Raw genomic sequence first — 11,280 nt, forward strand, 5'->3', positions numbered from 1 at the left:
CTCAGACTATATCTTCAACCCATTCACAACAAAACATCACACAAAATTTTGCAAAGTCTATTAGTTAACAAAAATTGTAATAATTAAGGAGAATTTGTCTCTCTGTCAGTAGGACAATCAAATAATATAACTGATTTCCAACAAACTCCTCCTATACATCTGAAGATAAGATGTATATCTAAATGGATGAATGATTTAGTGAGCGTTTCAAATCTCTTCGGTTTTTTTTGTCAGCAATCGATTGGATAATCCCCGCTTCATTTTCAGCTGCCTTACGCTTTGGTTTAAATGGTTAAGCGTCTGGATTAAAGTCAGGTCTCTCTTCATGGCTCTGTCGATCACAAGCTAATTCCATTGGGTAAAGCAATTGAACTGAGTCGTTCTAGGTATCCATATAGTTTTTCAACATTACCCCACCTATCACTCCATCTTTTTCCGGATATGTCTCTATAACGATCTTAAGAGGTCATTTCCCTCTATTCTTTTCATTGGATTTGATCAGCACGACGTCTCCGACGTTTACAATGAAGTTTTTAGTCCCATGACTCATATTATGTTGTTCTATTAGCTTAATATAATCCCATTCATCCCAGTGGGATCTGTACGAAGCAAGTCGATTCTTATACCAGACAATTTGTCCAATGTCATTGAAACACTTCCGTTGATCTGCTCCAGTTTTCCCTAAGTTGCTAAAGACTGCACGCAATAGGTGAGTCTTACGCAGGATTTATGCACCTTCTGTACAATGGCCTCTGGTATATTGGGTAAGTGAAGAATTTCTTTGGTGTAGGCTTTAATAACTTCTGACTACTTTCCATACTTAGACTAAAGTATACATTTTACTCGGTTATACCCTTCACTAGTGAAAGTTAATGCTTCTATGGAATACTTGACATGTTTTTCAAGCAACTCTCTCAAGTATAAAAATTTCGTTACATTGGAAATAGTTGATTTGTCAATGGTCTCGCTGAGCTGGTTTCAGAATCTTGGCCGATCTTTGTACCTTCCATTAAATTTTGAAATCACTAGCTTTGGTAGTTTAGCTTCCAGATTCCAACTAATGGTAGAACTCATTGCTCCTGTCTCTTCCGGTTTGTCCCTCTTGGACTCTTCCAATTGCGTCTTGTAGTGTGGCTTGGTTTTACACAACTATTTTCTCGATATTTAACTGTTTCTTTCTTAAATGCGCTTTTCTTACTTTCTTTCACCTCCATAAGCCATTTGCGTAATTTTTCCATTGCATTGTCAGCTTGACTTGTGGTATTTTCTATCGATTCCTCCCACTGGGAAATTCTTTCGATTTTTTCATCACTTGCTATTTTCAACCCTTCGACTGTACGTTTGGCGGTATCTGCCTCTTTTACAAATTCATTTACCGCATCACGATGTCTTTCGATTCTCCCGTGATTATCTGACGCACGAATTCTCTCAGTATTCCCGCAAGTGATCGAAATATGCTTGAGTTTTGCTTTAAGTGCTAGCTCTGCCACTTCCTTTTTCGACATGCTTCAATACGAATTCTTCTTTATGATCGAACTATTTCACTGATCCCGTCTGAGGTGCCACGATTTGTGAATCGTGCCGATCACTCAGGCAATATTTCTTTGATTATGTCGAATGGATGCAACAACTTAAGCCTGATGAATAACGAAATTTATTCCCTTGCAATGTTTATCCCATACATATATTGCTCACTCACTCAGAATATCTCTTCAACCCATTCACACTAAAACATCACTCAAAATTTTGCTCAGGCTACTGGTTAACAAATAATATAATAGTTAAGGAGAATTTGTCTCTCTGTCAGTAGGAGAATCAAATAATATAACTTATTTCTAACAAATGTAACAAATGTTCGCCACACATTATTTAAGCCCCAGTTAACATTTAAATACGTAATAACAGAATTGCATCGGGATCTTTTGTTATCACAGGAACGTATACGGACGTATTTCCCTCAACATCAAGGAGAATGAAATTTGGTTCTAAATATTCATTATCAATATATTTATTGGAGACGTTTAAACTAAATATTCCTCGTGAATTTTAAGTGTGCTTTATTTCCAAATTTTATTTTCGTTGCCTGAAGAAATTGCGTCCGCTTGAATCGTTACTAGTAGCATGTTATTAGTCATCTCATGTTGGTAAGATGGCGAAAATTTGTAAGAAAACAGGAAAAATATATAAGATATATATATAGCGAGAGCTCATAATTTCATTTGTAACAAATACGTAAATGCGATTTCATTGGTAAATTCGAACGTTTTAACGTGGGGTATAGGGTTGTAAACATGGTTATGTTAACGAAAGTCGAAAATAGAATCTCTTACGTTTTCGTTTCTTCTAAATTATATAAATTCAAATTATTTGAGGTGTAATTATGAGATATTATTTACTACAAAGACTAACGAGTGCCGGAGTGCAAAACGTACTTGTACAAACGTCGTAATATTTCATGTTACAACATGCATGCCAACTTTCCAAACTTACAATAAAGTAACCATTCAATAATGATTTATGAGGCGTTTTTGTGAAGAGACCGTTCATTTTAAGAATCATACAAGTTTACGCCAATGAGAGTGTATTCAATTTGGCGTACCGAGAATATAACAGAATTAATGACACCAGTTCGAGACTGACTTTATTAACGTTATTAGCCATATTTATAATGTAACAGATGTTCGCCACATATTATTTAAGCACCAGTTAACATTTAAATACGTAATAACAGAGTTGCGTCGGGATCTTTTGTTATCACACGAACGTTTACGGATGTATTTCCCTCAATATCAAGGAGAATGATATTTCGTTCTAAAAATCCATCATTAATATATTTATTAAAGATGTTTAAACTAAATATTCCTTATGAATTTTTAGTGTGCTTTTTTTCCACATTTTATTTTTGTTGCCCGAAGAAATTGCGTGCGCTTGAATCGTTATTTTTCAAGGTTGAATCATTTTTTAATTCTAGTGAATGCAAAATGCTCATTGCAATATGTGTTTACCAAGTTTAAAATCTCTCTTGTTCCACTGTTACATTGTCAATACTTGAGACTCAATCACCAAACTCGTTTTTCAAACTTGTTCAATTTTTACCAATTTGTTAATAAATTAATCATATCTTTATTTGCAAAGTAAATTCATACACAGGTTCACTAAACAAATTCAACAATAGAATTCACAATTAAAGTAGTTTTTATCAATTTCTTCATTCCCTTGTTGACCATGAACAATGTCAAGCCCATCAATATTTGTCAACGTTTAAATCAGTAAAATCGAACTTTGTCCATGTAGCTAGAGTAAATATTTATTTAGCAATATAAAAGTTTTACTTTGTGGATAATTTTTGCAACTCAGAAATGCCTTGATGAACAGCTTCAAAATGTCATTCAATAACAAAACTTTGTATATCTTTTATACTTCCATGCATCTAAAATGCAAATAGAATGTTAACAAACAGTAAAATACCACAATTATATAAAACATAAAATGTAAAATAGTAAAGATTTTTATGTCCATAAAGAGTCCTATATTCTTGCAAAATCATTATTACCGATTAGTTGATATTATTATTAACAAATAAAGCCGTAACTAGAGCTATATGCTTCACAAAAGTCGGTGGTTTTCCAAGTAAAAAACCTCGGGTTCTTTTTATAACTAAAATAAAGTATTGACGAAGCAACTACGACAACAGAATTCCTCGTACCAATCCTGTACACGGTCAAACTTCGAACTCGTACTTGAATTAAGTCGAACTGTATATTAGTACACACTTACTAAAGCTCACTATTGACGCTAGAACATCACAAAAAACACTACCGAAAAGTGTATAATTAACACATAGAACATGCTGAGCTAACTACGTCAAAATAGCACAGTGGGAATAAAAAAGTTGTACCAGAGTATTACTTCTCCACCAAAACAAGATTCAAAGACCAAATAGGAATGATGGCGAATAACGTTTACCAACGTAGATTTTCCAATATTTTAGTTTCGCGACTTTTTTTATACGTCATGGGTAGAACAAGTTATTTAATTCAATTTGACAACAAAATGCTCCCTATGGCCATGAAATATTGGCGTTTTTGTTCATTAGAAAACTATCGGTGCGAGAATCTAATTTGTCGCATCTTCAAACATGTTACCATGGTTCAATTTTGTGATACCTACATAAGCTATATAACCAGTCTGTTATCAGATCAAAAGGTTAACAGTTATTTAGAATAGTCAAGGCTGGCAATAGACGGTAAACATTAAAATTTAAAATAACATGAATGAACACGAAGTAAGCCTATATTGCCTATATGTTTATAATGAAAAATACGTGAACTTTGATAATTTTTTTCTAGCGGTGGAAATGTGAGAAAGAGAAAGAATATCAACTTCAATTGTCTTAATTTAAAAAAAATAAAAAATGCAAAAAGATGCTAGGATATCAAACAAACATGGAATGGAGTATTACAAAATTAGACAATACGAACAAGCTGAGAAATTTTTTGAGAAATGTCTCAAAATTCAAAAAACTTTACTAGGTCCTGAACATGTCGATGTAGCTACGACTTTAAACAATCTTGGTAATGTTTACCGTCGTACTAAAGAATATGAGAAAGCAAGAGAATTTCACGAAAAAGCATTGGAAATTCGACAAAAATCACTTGGTCCTGAACATGTTGACGTGGCTACTATTTTAAACATTCTTGGTATTGTTCATTATCATACCAAGAAATATGCCAAAGCCAAAGAGTGTTATGAAAAAGCGTTGGAAATTCGACAAAAATCACTTGGTCCTGAACATGTTGACGTGGCTACTACTTTAAACAATCTTGGTAATGTGTACCGTCGTACTAAAGAATATGACAAAGCAAGAGAATTTCACGAAAAAGCGTTGGAAATTCGACAAAAATCACTTGGTCCTGAACATGTTAATGTAGCTACGACTTTAAACAATCTTGGTAAAGTGTACCGTCGTACTAAAGAATATGACAAAGCCAAGAGTGTTATGAAAAGCGTTGGAAATTCGACAAAATCACTAGGTCCGGAACATGTTAATGTAGCTACTACTTTAGACAATTTTGGTCATGTTCATTATGATACCAATAGTTATGCCAATGCCATAGAGTGTTTTGAAAAAGCGTTGGAAATTCGACAAAAATCACTTGGTCCTGAACATGCGAATGTAGCTTGGACTTTAAACAATCTTGGTGTTGTTCATTATTATACCAATAAATATGCCAAAGCCAAAGAGTGTTTTGAAAAGGCGTTGGAAATTCGACAAAAATCACTTGGTCCTGAACATGTTGATGTAGCCACGACCTTAAACAATCTTGGTAATGTGTACCATCGTACTAAAGAATATGACAAAGCAAAAGAATTTCACGAAAAGCGTTGGAAATTCAACAAAAATCACTTGGTCAACATGTTGATGTAGCTTGACTTTAAATTATCTTGGTAAGGTGTATTATCATACAAAAGAATATGACAAAGCAAGAGAATATCACGAAAAAGCGTTGGAAATTCGACAAAAATCACTTGGTCCTGAACATGTTGACGTGGCTACTACTTTAAACAATCTTGGTAATGTGCATCGTACTAAAGAATATGACAAAGCAAGAGAATTTCACGAAAAAGCGTTGGAAATTCGACAAAAATCACTTGGTCCTGAACATGATCACGTTGCTACGGCTTTAAACAATCTTGGTAAAGTGTACCGTCGTACTAAAGAATATGACAAAGCCAATGAGTGTTATGAAAAAGCGTTGGAAATTCGACAAAAATCACTAGGTCCGGAACATGTTAATGTAGCTACTACTTTAGACAATTTTGGTCATGTTCATTATGATACCAATAATTATGCCAAAGCCATAGAGTGTTTTGAAAAAGCGTTGGAAATTCGACAAAAATCACTTGGTCCTGAACATGCGAATGTAGCTTGGACTTTAAACAATCTTGGTGTTGTTCATTATTATACCAATAAATATGCCAAAGCCAAAGAGTGTTTTGAAAAGGCGTTGGAAATTCGACAAAAATCACTTGGTCCTGAACATGATGACGTGGCTACGACTTTAAACAATCTTGGTAATGTGTACCATTGTACTAAAGAATATGACAAAGCAAGAGAATTTCACGAAAAAGCATTGGAAATTCAACAAAAATCACTTGGCGCTCAACATGTTGATGTAGCTTGGACATTAAATTATCTTGGTAAGGTGTACCGTCATACAAAAGAATATGACAAAGCAAGAGAATATCACGAAAAAGCGTTGGAAATTCGACAAAAATCACTTGGTCCTGAGCATGCTGACGTGGCTACTATTTTAAACATTCTTGGTATTGTTCATTATGATACCAATAAATATGCCAAAGCCAAAGAGTGTTATGAAAAAGCGTTGGAAATTCGACAAAAATTACTTGGTCCAGAACATGTTGTTGTAGCTGCGACTTTTAACAATCTTGGTAATGTCTACCATCGTACTAAAGAATATGACAAAGCAAGAGAATTTCACGAAAAAGCGTTGGAAATTCAACAAAAGTCACTTGGTCCTGAACATGTTGACGTGGCTACTACTTTAAACATTCTTGGTAATGTTCATTATGATACCAATAAATATGCCAAAGCCAAAGAGTGTTATGAAAAAGCGTTGGAAATTCGACAAAAATTACTTGGTCCAGAACATGTTGTTGTAGCTGCGACTTTTAACAATCTTGGTAATGTCTACCATCGTACTAAAGAATATGACAAAGCAAGAGAATTTCACGAAAAAGCGTTGGAAATTCAACAAAAATCACTTGGTCCTGAACATGTTGACGTGGCTACTACTTTAAACATTCTTGGTAATGTTCATTATGATACCAAGAAATATGCCAAAGCCAAAGAGTGTTATGAAAAAGCGTTGGAAATTCGACAAAAATCACTTGGTCCTGAACATGATGACGTGGCTACGACTTTAAACAATCTTGGTAATGTGTACCGTCGTACTAAAGAATATGACAAAGCAAGAGAATTTCACGAAAAAGCATTGGAAATTCAACAAAAATCACTTGGCGCTCAACATGTTGATGTAGCTTGGACATTAAATTATCTTGGTAAGGTGTACCGTCATACAAAAGAATATGACAAAGCAAGAGAATATCACGAAAAAGCGTTGGAAATTCGACAAAAATTACTTGGTCCAGAACATGTTGTTGTAGCTGCGACTTTTAACAATCTTGGTAATGTCTACCATCGTACTAAAGAATATGACAAAGCAAGAGAATTTCACGAAAAAGCGTTGGCAATTCGACAAAAATCTGTAGATCCTGAACATGTTGATTTAGCTACGACTTTGAACTCTCTTGGTAATGTGTGTTATGAGACCAACAAATATGCCAAAGCCAAAGAGTATTATGAAAAAGCCTTGGAAATTCAACAAAAATCATTTGGTCATGAGCATGTTGATGTAGCTTCGACTTTAAACTATATTGGTAATTTGTATCATTCTACTAAAGAAAATGTCAAAGCAAAAGAATTTTATAAAAGAGCGCAAGCAATTCAAAAAAAATCAGTTTCTTCGGATCATGTTGTTGTTACTGAATCTTCGAACAATATTGGTATGTTATTTTTTATTTTTGTATAGTATAGCATATATAAGCCTTTTAAAGTGTAACTTTGAGGTTTTTGAAATTTTGGACATAATTTTTTACGTATTTTGTGTTTCCAAAACCTGAATTCTTTTTGTATTATGTTTGGCTAGATCTGAACAGAAAAAAAGAATTTTAGGAGTGTTTATGAAATTAGTTAAAGCTGTTTCTGGTAAAATTGGGACACATTTGTAGTAATGATCTTATTTTAGGCCGTTCAACCATTCTGAGTGTATATCGAGTTAAGTTCTCTTATTTATAGTCCATTTGTAGAGCTATCTTAAAATAGATAAAAAATATTTGTTTCTTAAATTGGATGCAAATTGAGAACAAAGTAATGCACTTTAATATATTTTTATGAGCAAAATTATTTTAAATCTGTTTTAACATATAAATAAAACTAAACTAAGTTAAACTACCAAGAAACAACGACATATGTAACAAAAATTTTTTTTGGTAAACTTTTTCTTGTTTTGATTCCATGATGCATTTAACGTAAACGACAACTTTATTTAAATTTTTTCATGCCAACATGTTTTGGCAAACTTATGCCATCTTCAGTTCGGTATAATAAATGAATATTTAAATGGAGTTTAAATATATATAGAAATCTGATACAAGACATGTGTATAGACAAAAGGGATGGAAGCGGAAGTTATTCGCAATTATGTAGTGATTAGGGGTGTTAAGTAGAGGTACAAGTTAAGGATAGTATTGACGTGGTGAATTGATTTGTTAAGATTAGGCTCGAGTTTTTTGATGTACAGTGCTTCTTTTATTCTTTAAGAAGAAGGAGCGTGGGCACTGTCCTCATTTTTAGGTTGTAGTAGTTCAAATAACACATGTTACTTTAGTGATATAAAGATACTTTAAAAAACAACCATTGATTATAACAAATTTTTTATGCAAAACCTTAAACGTAAAGCACATCCAGATGTCTCAATTTTCTTTATCCTTTCCGGAAAAAAGATACAATTCCAAAAAGGAAAAAATTGTGAAGAAAAAAACGAAATTTAATTAAATTGTATTATTCGTTGACTATTTTCATATCACAAATATTTTAAATCAAATTTGAAAATAATCATTTTAACTACATAGTTAACCTATTCCACGAAAAACTCTTAGCTGAAACCAAGTAGTTTCCACCATAAAGTGAGATTTAAATCTTAGAACATGTTTGCGTTACAATCTTTACGCTGCAGTGTTTTTGTTAACGCACAATATCAAACGTATAACAAATTAAAAAACAATATAAAAACTTAGAAGACATAAAGCTTGGGAGCAAAATATTTCCGTGCATAATTTTGATCTTAAGACAATAACCACTGCCATGACAACAATTACGCTTGAAACAATTTAGTCTAACCAACTTTTTATGTTTGCTCTAGGTTGCACTATTTGCTTTTTTTACGTGTGAAATATGTGAAGCTCCTTGCATGCAGTTAATTTAAGGCTAGTAATATACAGCTACGTACCATATGCAGTTTAAATCATGCAAAAAATTGCAAGTCAATTTCACTGTAGCAAAACGCACTTTGATAAAAATTCCAATGTAGATCACATAAATTTGGTGCTAGCATTTTGACACATTACTACTGAAAGCAGTATTATATTATTATCCATAGTTGTACTGAAATAAACATGACACCTTTGATGTGTTATGCTATTTATATAGTTGATGTAGGATGTCCAACATTTTCTTCCAATGTAAAAAATGCTATTAACTTACTTTTAAATGTGCGTTTTTTTGCAGAAATTAACCAAATTCTGCTAGAGATTGCCCAAGAAATTCCAGATATATGGAAGAATTTGGCAATGTTTCTGAAGGTCAGAGATGCGACAGTAAATAGAATTGAACTAAATCATCGTGACATGATCTGGCAAGGGTTTGAAATGCTAAAGTTTTGGTTTGAATCACAAGAAAATAAGCAGTTGTGGTACGAACAACTTGCCGCTGCCCTTCGCAAGATCGAGAAAATTAGTTTGGCTAAAGACGTGGTTCACAAAGGTGAAAATGTTGCTAAATAATGTTAAACTAAAATTAAAAGGTCATTTGTCCATTTTTTATAATCGCCATTTTCATGTAAAACTCAGAAGCCAACATTGGATTGGTTATATTGATTTACGCTTTAATAATATACATGAAAAAAATTCTCAGTTCTCATTGGTTAAGTAAGAGCAGTGCGATTTATTGTAAATACCGGAGGAAAAAAATAAGAAACACGGTGCAGAAAAAAGAAAATACAGTGCAATTTTTTTAAAAAAAAGTTGCTCTTCATTGGTTAATCAAACAAAGAACTGATCTAAGAGCCAATCAAAATAAAACATTTCAAAGGCGTGAAACATAAATTAAAGTAAGCAAAGCAAATGCAATGGCTGGCGCAAGTTTAAGTAAATTTTCTTTGGTGAACAAGCTTACAACTTGCCGTTTGCAAGACAGTTTGGAAAAAAAAGAACACTGCCAACAGTAGTTACCTTGTTCTAGATGCGTGTGTTAAAGCTATAGTGTTATGAAAACTAATATCCAATGGAATTGTAATATACGAGCCAGCCAGAATTGAGAATCTTTTTCATGTATATTAAACCTTTAATAACTGAGCTCGAGGTCTTTACGGAGAAATATCGGACCGAGTTCTTTTTGCACCAAACGAGATCGTAGTAAAATAAAGATCGTGAAAGCGAGGTTATTAAAATGTTTGTTATATACGGCATTATTTGACCTGAAACAAAGCTTGCTTTCTTTCTCGTCCTAGCTGTTTTGTAAGGGTTGTATTTCACTTTTCTAGTTTTTGTCAGTAAAAATAAATCATTTTTAATTTTGTATCGTCTGTATAATTAAACTCTTTGTTTCATTTTTTTCCGTTTTGTCTTTTTTTCAAGAAGTTTTTTTACATTTTACATTTGACTATAAAATTACGCATTTTGGACTGTGGTCCATTCATTGAATTAAATATACCTGGAACGCTAACTGCCATACTTTATTCATGATTGGTTGAAGCCAGCTTGAGCACAATAACATTTACACTCTCCCTGAGAACGTGCGCCGCGTGCTTACTCGACGACAAAAAGTATTCCACGTACAAGGAATTATTTGGTTCTTTTTAGTGTGTTTTTAGTATTAATTATTTATTTCTATGAGCTGTTGAATATTATAAGGATATAAAAGAGCCGAAGGGTGAAGTACTTGTCGGCAGTGTACGTAATCAATTTCATCTTGTGGTTTTCATCAGGGTCATTGGTCGAATCAAGAGTATGATCTTCAAAGATGTTTAAATGACTTGATTTGTCGGGAATGATGACAGACTTCCATTATTATTATATTGAGTAGGTTTTTGCTTGAGTTTATGTCACGTCCATTCTTGATTTTAGGTTCTCTTAGCACGACACCCATGTGTCCTCAGATTTTCTTTCCAGAAGTTACTTGTATCTCCTTGCCTGAGTAGATCTGGAATTAAGAATGTTGAATATCCTGTCGGTCATTTTGGTAAATTTCACTGTAGGCTGACTATTTTTGGCTTTCTTAAGTTTCATTGAAACATGCAAGAATTCGATTGTATTTGCCATAGATGAGCTCAGAGTCTGGGCTCTGACGTGCCTTACTGATTTCCTTTGAAATTCAATTTACTTTCAAAAGAAATCAGTAGGGTACAACGGAATATATGG

At 33.3% G+C, this 11,280-nt stretch overlaps 1 protein-coding gene across 1 annotated transcript; it reads left to right on the forward strand.

Annotated features, from left to right (window-relative positions):
- Positions 1-745: 745 nt before the first annotated feature.
- On the forward strand, positions 746-10,475 carry LOC124455841 (nephrocystin-3-like). The gene is made up of 4 exons (XM_047006460.1): positions 746-764; positions 5,722-6,962; positions 7,089-7,587; positions 9,371-10,475. Exons 1-4 carry the CDS (start codon positions 746-748, stop codon positions 9,643-9,645), a joined length of 2,034 nt encoding a protein of 677 aa, XP_046862416.1. The 3' UTR covers positions 9,646-10,475.
- Positions 10,476-11,280: the final 805 nt, after the last annotated feature.

The sequence above is a fragment of the Xenia sp. Carnegie-2017 genome, unplaced genomic scaffold (genome assembly GCF_021976095.1).
Source record: "Xenia sp. Carnegie-2017 unplaced genomic scaffold, XeniaSp_v1 HiC_scaffold_4, whole genome shotgun sequence".
NCBI classification, from domain to species: domain Eukaryota; kingdom Metazoa; phylum Cnidaria; class Anthozoa; order Malacalcyonacea; family Xeniidae; genus Xenia; species Xenia sp. Carnegie-2017.

What these genes read in the sequence shown, in the direction of transcription:
- LOC124455841 (XM_047006460.1), top strand. An exon ending in CTTTAAACAATCTTGGTAAT is followed by an intron (nt 6,963 to 7,088) that starts GTGTACCGTCGT and finishes TATCTTGGTAAG; the next exon opens with GTGTACCGTCATACAAAAGA. An exon ending in TGAATCTTCGAACAATATTG is followed by an intron (nt 7,588 to 9,370) that starts GTATGTTATTTT and finishes GTTTTTTTGCAG; the next exon opens with AAATTAACCAAATTCTGCTA.